This window comes from Staurois parvus, unplaced genomic scaffold (assembly GCF_062004578.1).
Source record: "Staurois parvus isolate SC_StPar_1 unplaced genomic scaffold, SC_StPar_1.0 ptg000140l, whole genome shotgun sequence".
Taxonomy (NCBI): Eukaryota; Metazoa; Chordata; class Amphibia; order Anura; family Ranidae; genus Staurois; species Staurois parvus.
In genome coordinates, this window is record NW_028317936.1 from 292501 (window position 1) to 307132 (window position 14632).

At 41.0% G+C, this 14632-nt stretch overlaps 1 protein-coding gene across 2 annotated transcripts in view; it reads left to right on the forward strand.

Moving 5' to 3' along the window:
* LOC149465204 (uncharacterized) overlaps nt 1-14632 on the forward strand; it is a 167453-nt gene that overhangs the window by 44167 nt on the left and 108654 nt on the right. For both annotated transcript variants that reach the window (XM_089673529.1, XM_089673528.1), the window contains exons 5-6: nt 1072-1186; nt 12844-12967. In XM_089673529.1, coding sequence (XP_089529655.1) covers nt 1072-1186; nt 12844-12967 — 239 coding nt within the window. The remainder of the gene's footprint in view (nt 1-1071; nt 1187-12843; nt 12968-14632) is intronic.

Consider the following 14632-nt stretch of genomic DNA (forward strand, 5'->3'; position numbering starts at 1 on the left):
GGTCTTACAAAATGCTAGATGTAGTAGTTTTTGTTGTGGGGTGTATTCATTTTTGCATCAACTAATTTGAGTAAACATAAAGATTTAGTACTCTAAGTTATATTTTTAACCTTACTTTCATGTAATGAGCTAAACAAATGTTCTATAAAACTCAGCTTTGTCAAAATTTTGGAAATGGTTTTTGAGTTCATTGAGATATTGATTAAAATCGTACTTTTCAAAAGGGGTCTACTCATTTATGCTGAGCATTGTATGTGTGTGTATATATATATATATGTATGTATGTGTGTGTGTGAATGTGTGTGTACTGTATATACAAACACATACATGAAATGTGACATATTTTAAAATGTTTTTGTGTCACCATCTGTGACAGCCGCTAGGCATTATGCATATTCTATGTCATCACAGATAATCCTTATCATTCATCCGACTACAGTGCAGACAGTTTAGGGGTTCTTTTATTTAATATTTTAATTGAGCCCCAACATTATGTGTGTGTAGAGGTGTGTTCCCATGAGCCGTTAGACAACACCACCCTTTTTTGTTCCACTTATATTAAATGCTCTACTTATATTAAATCTACAGCAAAATTTTTCTTCTGCATTCAAAATCCTGCCAGTTAAACTATTTTTTGGAGAGATTTTCTCCCTTCCTGTTGCTTCTCTAAGAGAGAAATTTAAGGAAATCTTAGCACAAAAATAACACCAAAACCTGATAGGGTTTTGAATGCTTGCCTGCTCCCATTCTGTACTAATATATACACGTTTTTTGGCTTTACATACGCTGCAGTAGTACTATAAATCTTCAGTCTATGCAAGTATTCCTCACCATTTACATTGGTGGGTTTACTGAAATAGCCAATCCAAAGAATAAAATTGATGTGCAAAATACAGTAACTAATTTTTACTTCTCAGATCTGCAACCAGTAATTTTATACTGATCAGTTTGATAACCCCTGCTTATCCTATTTGTATTTTCCACCATTTTCCTCATTAAACTGCCATAACTATAGTATTGTTTTAATTTGTGGTGTTCATTTTTTAACTTTCTCTTCTTCTTTTGTAATAGCTGAAGCTGAACTTCTGTTCAAAGAGAGCATAGAGCTAAGAAATGAATGTAAATCCCTGTCAAAGGAGGCAGCTGAACTGCTATCAATAGTCACTCAGCAGGAAGTTCTACATGGGTATGGAAAATACATGTATTTCAGTCTTGTTCATGTTTTACTATGCTGTCTGGTTGTTCTCACAAGCTGTTTTAAATACAGAACCAGACTACTGGGATTAGTATGCGTTTTCCTGGACAGCTCATGATAAAAAAAAAATTAAAAAAAATGCATGTTATCCCTGGTAATCAGTCACAGTAGTCACTAGGTACAGTATTTTGGTAACAAAGACAGAGAATAGCAAACATCTAGTTGGTTGCTTTGGGCATCAATTGACCTATCCTGGTTGAACATTTTTTTTTTTGGTTAAAAAAAACGTTTTATTGAAACACAGGCACAGGATAGTACGCAGTGCATAAGGTAAATGAAAGACATAAAAGCAAAACTAACAATCTGTGACATTACAATGAGTAAGTGATGACAATGATGCACTGACATATACACGGGTCCATTCCTGGACCAACCTAGTTTTCGTGAGGTGATACATATGATGTATGGCAAAAGAAAACCAGAAAAACAGTAAAGCCCACCAAGCAATATATAAAAGAAAACAGAAAAGGTTATGAGAACATCTTAAAGCGGCTCTGACTCTTATTCAATGAGTATGGTAAAAATGTGGTGAGTACTGGGCACGTTGCATTAGCCAGTCTCCATCACATCAATACATTTAAGGTATTACAAACAAAAATTACCCACAGGTATCAAGAGTTTGTAACCTTCGGTCCCAGATTTCATTGTATTTAGATGGGCAACTCCTGTGGGGGTGGATTAGTTGCTTATAGGGTAGGGTGGAGGTTATTTCCTCAATCCAAGTATTAACTGTGGGAGATATGGCCTGCATCTAACCCCATGCAATGAACAAGGTTTTTCATGTACAAACATCTTAAAAAATGTATCCAGCTCAGGATTAACAGCTAGCCTACAGGGCACTTCTACCCCCTTCCAGCCCAGGCTAATTTTCAGCTTTCAGCGCTGTCGCACTTTGAATGACAATTGCGCGGTCATGCAACATTGTATCCATATGACATTTTTATAATTTTTTTGTGACAGATAGAGCTTTATTTTGGTGGTGTTTAATCGCCTCTGGGTTTTTTATTTTTTCTTTAAACAAACCAAAAACCACTGAAATTTTTGAAAAAAAAGTTTTTTCTTAGTTTTTTTTATAAAATTTTGTAAATAAGTGATTTTTCTCCTTCACTGATGTGCTCTAATGAGGCTGCAGTGATGGGCACTGATAGGCTGCACTGATGCACACTGATAGGTGGCACTGATGAGGAGGCACTGGTAGGGGGCACTGATGGGCATTGACAGGCATCACTGATGGGCACTGAAAGGCAGCACTGATACATGGCACTGACTGGCACTGATAGGTGGCACTTATTGGCAGCACTGATAGGTGGCACTGATTGGCACTGATGGGTGACAATGAAAGGCAGCGCAGACGGGCACTGATATATGGCATTGATGTGCACTGATAGGCACTGATATGTGGCACTGATGGGCACTGGCACGAGGCACTGATGAGCACTGACAGCTGGCACTGATGGACACTGACAGGTGGAGCTGCTGGGGCTACACTGATCATCAGTGCCCTAATGATCAGTGTACATGTACCCTCCGCGGAAAGCCAATTACCAGCTCTCCTCTGTCAGCATGACAGCTCGAGAGGAGAGAAATGCCGATAACCGGCATTTCCCTGTTTACATGTGATCAGCTGTGATTGGACACAGCTGATCACATGACCGAGCCAACATCTTCGGCTCTTTCTGTGATCAGTGATCCGCTGTGTCCGAGGGGCACAGCGCACCGCCGATCACCACACTGCGCGGTGAGAATGGGAGGACGTCATATGACGTCCTCCCAGAACGAGAGAACCACCTTGTGTCCATCATATTACTATATGGCGGGTGGGAGGTGGTTAAAGTAAAGACCTAATAGGTATGGTTTGGGGTGTAGTGTGAGTGGGGGAACCCATGGTATCATGGAGGGACTTCACCACCTGAGTCCAGTATCCCTGGATAATGGGTGAAGCACACAGCAGGTGGAAAAAGGTGCCAGGGGTAAGTGAGCAAATGACACAAAGGACTGTGTGGTTTGGTTTGGCTAGACGAATAGGGTTAGGTAGGCGCTATGCACTATATATAATCGTGTAAGGCGATCAGACAGCTCGGGGAACACTGCTTTACAGTTATCAAGCACCTCACCTCAATCATCATCATCTAGATCCGCAGTGTGTGCATCCCAACTCACCTTTATCTGGTTAAAAAAGACCATTAATTTTGAAAAAAACAATGTTTTTCTTCGTTTAGGTTATAAAATTTTGCAAATAACTAATTTTTATTTACTGATGTGCTCTGATGAGGCGGCACTGATGGGCGCTGCTAGGCGGCACTGATGGGCGCTGCTAGGCGGCACTGATGGGGCTGCACTGATAATAACGGATTGTTGTCATGTACTGACAGTTTTGCCGCTAATCGGCTTTTCTTTCCATACACAGACATAGCATGTGCGGAAAGGACTGATGATAACTGGTGGCAAGTCTGTTTATATGTGATCAGTTGTGATTGGCCCTTTAGCTAGATCTGTGGTCAGCAATGTCTAAAGGACACCGCAATCACAGAGCGTGCCTTGGGAGGCACGGTTCAGGTAGGACTTCTATGGATGTCCTCTCAGAACTAGACAACTGTGCCATCTTTCAGCTATAGTGCGATCGGCAAGTGGTTAAACAATCCTATCAGTTTTACCAGCTATTATCTGTAAACTATAGTCGAAATCCGTAGAGCGCCCTAGAGGGACAACCATGGCTCCCTCCTTAGATACAGTGGCATGAGTGACCGTAGCCATACTGTAGGCAGGAAGTTTATTTGCAGGATTACCAGGCATACATAAAGAAATAAATAAGCCTGAAAAAAAGGGGAAAAAATGCAGCCACCTCATCTAAAAACTGGCAAACTGTAATATATACAAATTTTGTATTTAGGTTTAGCTATATTTTTACTAGTTCAATGCCTTTCCCCTGCTGCTGCTGCTCCCACTGTTACTACCAGCTGTCAAAATGATAGATGAGAGTTTTTATGTACTGTATTAGCTGTCAAATAGCAGCTTCTCCTGTGTAAAATTACTCTTGCAGAGGGTTTACAAGTGTCATTGGACTTATTTCATTCATATGTAGATCAAATGTGTGACACTCGACCTGCATATGGTATCAGTTAAGTCTGCTATAGACAGAATGAAATTTGACCTGTTCAGCAGGAGCCAGACAAATTTCAATCCATGCGGGCTGGTTGTACTGAAGTCAATCCAGTCGAGCCTGTCTGATTTTTTTTTTCTCGTACGATCACTGCCAACGACATTAGTCGCCAGCAGTGATTATTGCATGCTGACAACGGGGAAACCTCCCACTTTCAGAAATAAATAGTGCTGCAGGACGGAATCCACCATCAACACTGACTGTGTTGATGGGGGAATTGAGCGATTTTCTTTCCTTGAGCCCATGGTTGAAGGAAGGAAATTGCATAATCTATGGCCAGCCTTAATTAATCCTTACAAGTAAAAGATTTTTTTTCAGTGTCCCCTAAAAAATGCACAAAATTGAAAAGAAACATCATTGTAGTGTCATCCTAAATGGAACAAAGTATAGAATAAAATGCATACATTTTTATATTTACTATAAAAATACTTTTGTTAAGCTAACATTGGTCAAAATAGAAAAACAATGCATTCTATAGATTACATAAAATATAATTATTTTTTTCCAAGACAATATTGCCAATTAAAGTCTAGTTTGTCCTCACAAAAACAATGTATGTATTGCACTGTTATCTTCAGAAATGACAAATTAATCAACAGCCACAAATTATAGGTATTTATTGCTCTGTCCACAAGGGGTATGAAGGTATGAGCACTAAACATTTTAAAGTGAACAGTCACCCCAAAGGTCATGGTGTGCTGCCCCGCCTCATGTTTGATCTCTTTTTTTTTTTTTTCTAACAAAGTAATATATGTATTTGCATTTAGTTTTCGCATCAGGTCCTGAAAGAACCCTGCGTCACATCTGCACATTTCCCGTTTTCCCCTGGCCATCTGCAAATGCATGGGGTTTCCCGCACATATGCAAAGATTGCTGTCAGGGAGGTCCAATACCTTCCTTTGCGCATGCACGAAAAAACTGCTCATGCACAGATGTGCCTATGGGCTTTGCCAGAACTTGAAGGCCAAGAAGAGCCCATTGGTATATCTGTGTATGCACCATAATGGCGGCACCTGGGGGGAAGGGGGTGGGGTAGAGCCACCTGGGAGACTGGCTGAAGATCCGCTTTTAGTAAACCTGTAACTCCACCACACTAATCAAAGTAAGGTGACATTAAGTACCAAACCTGTTATTACTGTTTAATTCTATCAAGCTATAAAGTCAGTGAGGCTGCCTATGTCTGCCTATGTCTCGGCCTGGCCACTCCTGCTACAAACCATAAGACTGCTTAATAACAAGATCCGTTTCACAGAGAAAGTGTGGTATTTTAGCACTGCAGGCAGTGAGTGACATCTTGCCCTTACTTCCTTGCTGTGATTTATTTCACAACTGTGAAAACATGCACTTTAAAGTGGAAGTAAAGAAAAATCCTAACCAACTCTAAACCCACTGGCAGCCACATTCTTAGCCTAATCTATCTAGCCCTGTAAAGAAGAAATCGCTATACTTGCCTGTTCTGCAGCCGCTCCAGTCCAGTCTCCAGCAGCGCTCTCTGTGTGCTGGAGAAATCCGACAACTGCTGGGAAATCTGAGAAGTGACGCCGCCGGTAAACTTTATTATGGGGCTTCCGTTGTCGGCTGCCTTTCCTGAACACTCCAACACGCTGAAGCCGCCTTCAGCTCAGCGTGGGACCGGACCGGAGCGGCTGAAGAACAGATAATTACAGTAAAGCACTGAACAAACTGTTGGCGTTTATATAAATCCTTGAATCCTAATGGCACCCCATGCACTGAAAACACACTGCATTATGTGGGTCCCCTGTGGAACGAGCAACGCAGCTGCAGGGAAATGGCATATATGGGAACCAGGACTTAAACACACAGCAGCCAGAACCATGTTTAAATTCGTTAAGCAGAAGCAATTCAGGTGACCTTGCTGAAGGTATGGTAAACAACCTCCCCCCCCGCCTGACTGCCCCCACCATGTATCCAGGGACCGGCATGGTCGGGAGAATAGAATGAGCATAGCAGCGGCAAGTATTGTGTCACTTCAAGGTTCAGCTGTCACTTTCCCAGGCTGGGGAGACATCAGGGGTATAATAGACTCCTGATGTCTCATTAAAGGGAATCTGTCATTAAAACGGTACTAAACTCTGCTTTTCTACTTGTACCTACAGGTAAGCTTAAATCTTACCTGTAGGTATAATAAATATCTCCTAAACTTGCACCATTTGAGAAATATTCACAATGTCAGGAGCCAGTGACGTCACCAGCATATGTACACTGCACTCTCCATTGAGGGAACACTGAGTGAGCTGTCCGTTTGGAGTGCTGTGCCGTGATTGTGACTCCTGCAGACCCAGGAGGAAGACTGGGTGAAGATGAGAGCCTTGGCAGCAGTGACAGCTCGCTGCTGGTGCGCTTTGTTTAAAAGGTCAGGCTTTGTATGCGGTGCATACTAGCACATTATAGCATTACCTTGCAGAGGGCCCGCTATTTCTTCTTTATTCTAGGATAATTTTATTACCACTTTAAAGTATGCTATCACATAGGGGACTATTGGTGTGACAATGATGCAGCTCCTGAATTCAGAACAGAGTTGCCACTCTTATGTAGGTTGTTCCTGCTTGCACTACAATGGGGGAGAAATGCTGCAGCGGAGGATGGAGGTGGCTATCAGCATTACTTATTCACAAGCTTGTAGCTTGTTAATCGGCACATGGCCACACCTAGTCCTGCCCAGTGTTTTTTGGATTGCCAATCCTGCCTTTTTTTTTTTCCTGAAACTGTCATGTACCTGATGGGAGACTGAATTGATGAGGTCGGCCTCACTTGTGTCACTAGCCCTGACCCTGCTGAAGTTGGAACAGAGGGAGTCTAGAGAGCAGGGGGGCAAGAGCGCCAGTGGTTGTTGTTTGCGGCTCTTGCAGGTGATGACCTTGGTAGGCAGAGTATCCTCTGATTTGGGCACCGTAGAAATAGACCAGGTAGGTTCTGTGGATTGCCAGATGTGCAGCAGAGCAAGGTAGGTAGCCAGGACACAGGACTGGAGTAGAGCCAAGGATAGCTGGGGTCATAAACAGTTGGGCAGCGCGGTACAGAATCAGAAGGAAAAGCCAAGGTCAGGAGCAGAGCCAAAGTCAGGAACCAGGAGCAGGAGAGTAATCGGAGTCTGGTCAGGAACAAGCCGGGTCAGCAACAAAGGAATCGTACGGAACTAGCAGGACATGGGGGGAGCTGTAGACCAGTCAGCACTGAACCTGAGCAGAGGCACTCCTTAAATGGGCCGTCTGGCGCCAATCTTCGCCATGTGTGTGCACGTGCTTGTGCGCAATCGTGCATTCCTGCGAGCATGCGTGCAACCGGCAATTCTCCTGCAGGAATGCCTGTGCGCATGCGCGTTCCTGGTCACGATTCTCCTTGCTGGAAATCCCTTACAGAAACCCTCCCATAGGAGGCTCAGTAACTGGGAGTGGGCGTGTAAGGCTGGCCTTAGAAGAGTAATTTTTTCCTTCAACTAGCAGGTTGACAGAAAAAAAATGACATGATTTCCCCATCCACACATTTGAGGTAGAAGGAGCAATCCTGCCTACTGCTCTATTGCATTCTGATAGCGGGGAGACTTCCCTGCACTAATACACTAATATGTCCAGCAGCGCTGATCGAACAGCAAAATACTGACGGGGCAACTTCTGTAAAACCAGGCTGCCCATACATGAATCAAAATTCAGCCGGTACCACTGAACTGGCCAAATTTCAATCCATGTATGGCTGGCTTAAGAGGCACACATGGAGGATTTGGCTCAGTCAGGGAAAGTAAAGAGTTTTTTTCTTTACTCTGAGGCTTGTGCATCACATAGTACCTGGATTGGGGATATGTTAATATTGTCATACAGGAGTCTTTAGATGTATAAAGATTTTGCACTGTGAATTTTTTACACATGACAGTCCTTTACCGCTTTGACACGGCATTTTGTAAAATTTTTCATTAAAATATTTTTTCACCTTTTTTAAAAAAATAAATAAATGCACATCTGTTTGTAGGTAAGAAAAAATGTGCATTTTTTTTTAACCCCTTGACGCCGACGTAACACAAATATGCGGCCTCACGGACCTGGGCTTTTTTCCGTGGGGCCGTACCTGTCTTTGTGCTGGGAGCGTGCCGCTCGGCGCGCTCCCAGCACCGAGACCGCGGTGTCACTGAGAGCCCCGGGTCCCGTTCTAACGATCGGGACCCGGGACTCCCGAATCCGGGTCATGTGATCGCTGTGATAGCCTCTGATTGGCTATCACAGTGATCAGTCACTGTGCAGCCCGGCCCCCTTGTTTTCTCTCTATGAATGGAGAAGAGAGATACATTGTATCTCTCGAACTCCTGACAGAGAGATTAAAAAAAAAGTTTGTTAAAAAAAAAAAAGATAAATAAATATTAAAAAATAAAGAAAAATACCTAGATCAAAGTTTGATCTAGTTCAGTACCAGGGTTAGTGTTTGAGTCAAGGTCAGGGTCAAAGGTCAGGATTTAAAAAAAATTAGTATCAGTGTCAGTTAGTGTTAATGTCAGTGACAGTATGTTTTGTGTAAAAAACAAAAACAAAAAAAACCCCAAAAAACACAAAAACAAAATGCGCACTATTGTTTCTGGGCTGTACTACGGGTACAAATAACATACACATATATATGGTATCGCTGCGATCGACAAGAACTGGAGAATTTATTTTGGGTTGTTCTTTGGTGGTAGGTTATGGTCGTAACAAGAAACGGTTAAATAAAAAAAAAAACGATTTTGTTTTACTATTTTGGCCCAGTTTTCCTTTAATAATAATAAAAAAATTAGGAGCTATCCATTACCATTTACCACCAAATGAAAGCCCAATTTGTCCTGAAAAAAAACAAGGTATAATTCACCTGGATGTACAAAGTAGTTGTGATGATATGTACGGTTTTACTAACACATGTCAACGTTGCAGAATTGTGCTTAGGCATTTAGATTTGTTTTACCCTTAGGCGTGAAGGGGTTAATGAGAGCCTGGAAAGCCTTGCACCCCAATCAGCAGATCATGGGTGCAGTGCAGGGCTCTTGCAGACTGTGTAAGCTGTCACCTCATACAACCAGTCAGTTACACACTGACAGGAAGCATGAGTGAACTACCACAGCCCTCAACAGCATCATGGTAGTTCATTGAGAACTACAACCCGACAGCCGCAAAGGCTGTCGGTAGTTGTAGTTTCGCATTCCCAGAATACTTGAATTGTAGCAGCAGACACGGGAAGAAGATCCCCAGGCTGCTGTCACAGAGGGACTCAGAGGGGTGCGGGGGCAGCTGCTGCACAAACATGTTACACCCTGAATACAGCTGTAACATGTTAGAAAAGGTGAAATTACCCTTAACCAATTCCATACCGGGCAATTTTACACCTTCCTGCCCAGGCCATTTTTCAGGTTTCAGCGCTCTCACACTTTGAATGACAATTGCGCGGTCATACAACATTGTACCCAAACTAAAATTTTATCATTTTCTTCACACAAGTTTCTTTTTGTGATATTTAATCATCGATGGGGTTTTTATTTTTTGCTAAATTAACAAAAAAAGACAGAAAATTTTGAAAAAAAACACGTTTTTCTTTGTTTCTGTTATAAAAGTTTGCAAATAAATAATTCTTCATAAATTTAGGCCGAGATGTATTCTGCTACATGTCTTTGGTGAAAATAACCCAAATTAGGATGTATTTTTTAGTTTGTAGGAAAGTTATAGAGTTCACAAACTATGGTATAGATCTGAATATTGATCAATCCTGAAGTACTGACAGCTAATCTAATTTCTTGAGGTCCAAGAATGTCAGAATAGTACAGATATCCCCCAAATGACCCCTTTTTGCAAAGTAGACAGTCCGGCGTACTTCATAAGAGGCATGGCGAGTTTTTTGAAGTTGTATTTTTTTTTTTGTCATAACTTTTCGGAAAATGAAAAAATGAAAAAAAAATATTTTCACAATTGTTTTTTTACATACTGTCACCAGTGCAGTACAGCGTCATCATATAACTGGCATGGCGGTGATCAGGGACACTGACTGGTGACAGTGTGAAAAAAAAAAAAAAATTTTTTTTTATTTTTTTTATTATTTTACATTTTTTATTACATTTTTTTTCTTTTTTTTTTTAAGATTTTTTTTCATATTTCACTATGTCCAAAGTAGTACAATGTTACCATTGGGGAAGTGATCAGTATTTTTTAATTTATTTTTTTTTACACAATTTGCTTATAGCAAACAATTACTTTGCTATAAGCAAGCATTTACCTGAATGCCATCGATTCATTCAGGGTTTTTTTCTTTTGTGCTTAGCTGTGATTTGGCCACAGCTAATCACATGACATGTGCATATGATTAGCTGTGACCATTCATAGCTATACAGTAGTATACAATGGATGGCATGAATGAAGCCATCCATTATATACAACTGTCATGTGACCTGCTGTGATTGGTCACAGCAGGTCACATGGTACCGACAACAGGGGCCGATACTCAGATCTGTTCGAGGTACACGGCCGGTGACAGATCGCGCCGCTGCGAGGCTCTGCAAGCTAGTACATTTTTCCGTACGCCATTCGGCCATAGGCCGGGCGTCAAATGGTTAAAAACACCCAAACTATTAGCACAATATTATTAACATTACAGTACTGTATATGAAAGCACGGGCTATGTAGGATAAAATGGTGGCAGTTGCAAATTTTTATGTTGCATGATATTTGCACAAATTTTATCAAATGCATATTAGTAAAAAAAATACACTAAAATAAATTTTAGTGCACAAAAACGCAACATAATACCAAACTTTTGTAAAATATAAAATGATGGGGTTGAGTCAAGTAAATAAATACTAAACATGTCAATCTTTAAAATTGTGAGTGCCTGTGAAATAACGAGAAACTACAGTACCCAAAATTACCTATAGGTGACAGCTGAACCCCTTAACGCTGCACCTCACCGGCCCTTTAAGTGATTTCTGATGCCGGGAGGTGGGGCGAAGTTTATGATCGTATGACCACTGTGACTGGCTGTCACAGCGGTTACATGATCGGAAAGCTTTCCATCAGGCACCGGTAACTGTGCCAGGAGCGCGCAGGGCATGCGCTCTCAGCACAGTTTTATTTACATTTCAATACACAAATACAGTATGTGGCCTCTCAATGTCAAGGCCCACCCGCCAAGAGGCTGCATATTTGCCTACTCAAAGGGGTTAAAATCCTTTACAAGTCATCAGTTCAGAGATACCTCACATATGTGGTGCAATTGGTGTTTATATACTTATGTGTGCCCAGCACACATTTGCATTTATGTATGTGTGTGAAAGGATGGGGTTAATTTTCCTTTTTTTATTCTATTATACATTTTTTACGTTTTTTCTTTTTTAATTTAACTTTATTGCTTTCGCAAGGGGCTAAAACTCCCTCTGATAGCATAGGCAGGTGACTAGTCTTCTTTATGGAGTCATCAGGGTCTAATATACCTCTAATGTCACCACTGCCCTCCACTGCAGCTAATGAAGTGCAGATTATGCTTGATTAGCTGCTTACCTGATCACAGTAGCCGGAAAAATACATTTCTCACCCCAGAAGTGACTAAATGCTCATTTCTTCCATGTTCGTTTGGAGAATCGATGTGCGGCACCTTTATGGTGAAATAAAATAGATCAGGCAGAATAGTCAAATAATTTTTACGGAAACCAAACAACCAACCAAGAGTTGGCTAAAAACATTGGTGCCAAGCTCACCCCTGCAGTTGCAGCTGGTTTTAACCACTTGAAGTCCAGTAATGTATATACGAAATTGCAAATGGCAAGTTGTTAAGGTACATTATTCGTTCCTGCTTGTATTTCCTTCACTTTTTAGGGTATATGTGTCAGAATTTGCAATATCTTGCCGAGACTTTGACAGTTGCTTGTTCTTCAATGTATTCTCATAGCAGGACATTTTGCTGTGCTTAACTTGAAACAGTTCTGCTTGGATCTAGAAAATGCTACAAATGTTTGTTTTGATTCTGTTTGTTCCTTTGTAAATATCATAAGCCATCTGGAATGAGTGTTTAATAGGCTGTTAGTGGTAAATTAAACACAGATGTGACTCAGGCAGGGCCCCTTCACTTTTACACAAGTAAAGTCTCCAGTATGCTTAGATATGGAAAGGTCTAAATGTTTTCTGCACATTTATTTAACAATGACCTCTGCATCACTTTATATTAACACATTTCCACTTAGATTTGCCTGACTTCATGCCTTTGTATCTTGTATCCTGCATAAGGCTTAATTTACAAATCTAACACACCAGGTTAAAGATACTTATTCCTTTTAAAAACGGACAGTTTTTTTCAGCCAATGAGAGTTAATTACAATCACATGTCTAAAAATACAGATACATATCTTTGTGTAAAACTTTGTGAATTACATATATTCTCTGTAATCATTTTTTTTTTTTTCTCCTCTGTGCAGGCAACAAATGAGGCAAAGCCCACAAGACACAGAGGCTGAAGGTAGTCTTTGTACAAGTGACCGTAAACCAAGAAATAAGGAAGCACTAAGTTTTCTTAGTAAACGTACCTCCAAGAAGAAGAAGGTACCAGTAAAATGCTTTACATGCTGTTTTTTTGTAACTGCTGTGATAATTTCAGTCCTATAATATTGGTGTAGCCGAGACCTGAACTGTGTGCAAAAGATGGCCAGATATTTATTATTTATTTATTACAGATACTTATATAGCTGCAACAATTTACACAGAGCTGGTATAGAAAAGAATCGCCCCCCTTTAAAATCACGTTTTGTTGCTTTGCAGCCTGAAATGAAGGTAGACACACTTTGTTTTATCCAGCTGTATTTACCCAGTTTTATCCAGCTGTATTTACCCAGTGCAGCTTATAACATCCAAGTGAAAGATATAACACCAACATGTGAGGAAAATAACTCAAAAACAGAATCACCGAGTTGGAAAAATGATCACCCTCCTCCTAAAAATGACTTGTAAACTCAATCTGGTGAAGATAATCACCTTCTCAATAGCACACAAAGCAATTTTGACTTTCGACTGTGATCAGCTGTGGTCAGTTTGATTAGCTCAGCATGAAAAGACCTTTCCTGGAGCATTTCAGTCCCCGATAGTGCAACTGATGCAATCAACCATGGGTGGCAAGGCACTCTCAAAATATTTCTGGGATAAAGTTGTGGACAGGCACAAGTCAGGAGGTGGATACAAAAAAAGGCTTTATCAACATCTAGAAGCCCAGTGAAGTATTTTATTAACCTCTTCCTTTCTGCCCATTGCACACAGATGGCGGACGGGAAGCTTTGCTGATGCAGGCTAACATGCCTGTACTTCAGCCCACATTTGTGCCTCCTGCGCAGCTCACAGAGCTCGCCCCCCAGATCACATAACTGATGTGTCTGGGCGATCACATGATGTTTTACCTTGTGACTGCTGTGACCACTCACAGCACTCACATAGTAAATAATGGAAAGTGAAAGTAAAAATTGCTTCTCTCTGCTCTCTAAATAATATACACTGTTTGGGGTTATTTTTACCCCAAAAATGTAGCAGAATACAAAAAGTATTTATTTGCAAACTTTTAGAACAAAAACTAAGCAAAAAATGTTTTGTTTTCTTTTTTCAGAATTTTGGGGATTTTTTCATTTATATAGCAAAAATTTAAAAAAACATGGGGTGATCAAATACCACCAAAAAAAGGATAGAAATTTCATATGGGTACAGTATTGCATGACTGAGTAATTGTCGCTCAAAGTCTCATAGTGCTGAAAGCTGAAAATTTGGCCTGGACTGGAAGGGAGATGAAAGTGTCTGGACTTGAGGTGGTTAAGTGGAAGGTATTTGGTACAACACAGACTCTTCCTGGATCAGGATGTCACTCCAAACTGGATGACAGAGCCAGGAGGAAACTGGTCAGAGAGGCTACCAAGAGGCCTGCAGCAACTCTGAAGCAGTTGCAGGAATTTATGATAAAGAGTGGTCATTGTGTGCATGTGACAACAATATTACAAATTCTCCACAAATGTGGCTTGTATGGGAGCCGCTCCTCAAGAAAAAAGCCGCTCCTCAAAGGCCACAAGCAGACACCACTGAGCTTTGCCAAAACGCACCTTGAAGATTCGAAGACCAAAAGGAAAAAGGTGTTCTAGTCAGATGAGACTAACATTGAATTATTTGGCCTCAACACTAAATTATATGTCTGGTGGAAATCCAATCCAGCTCACATCCAAATAGCACAATTCC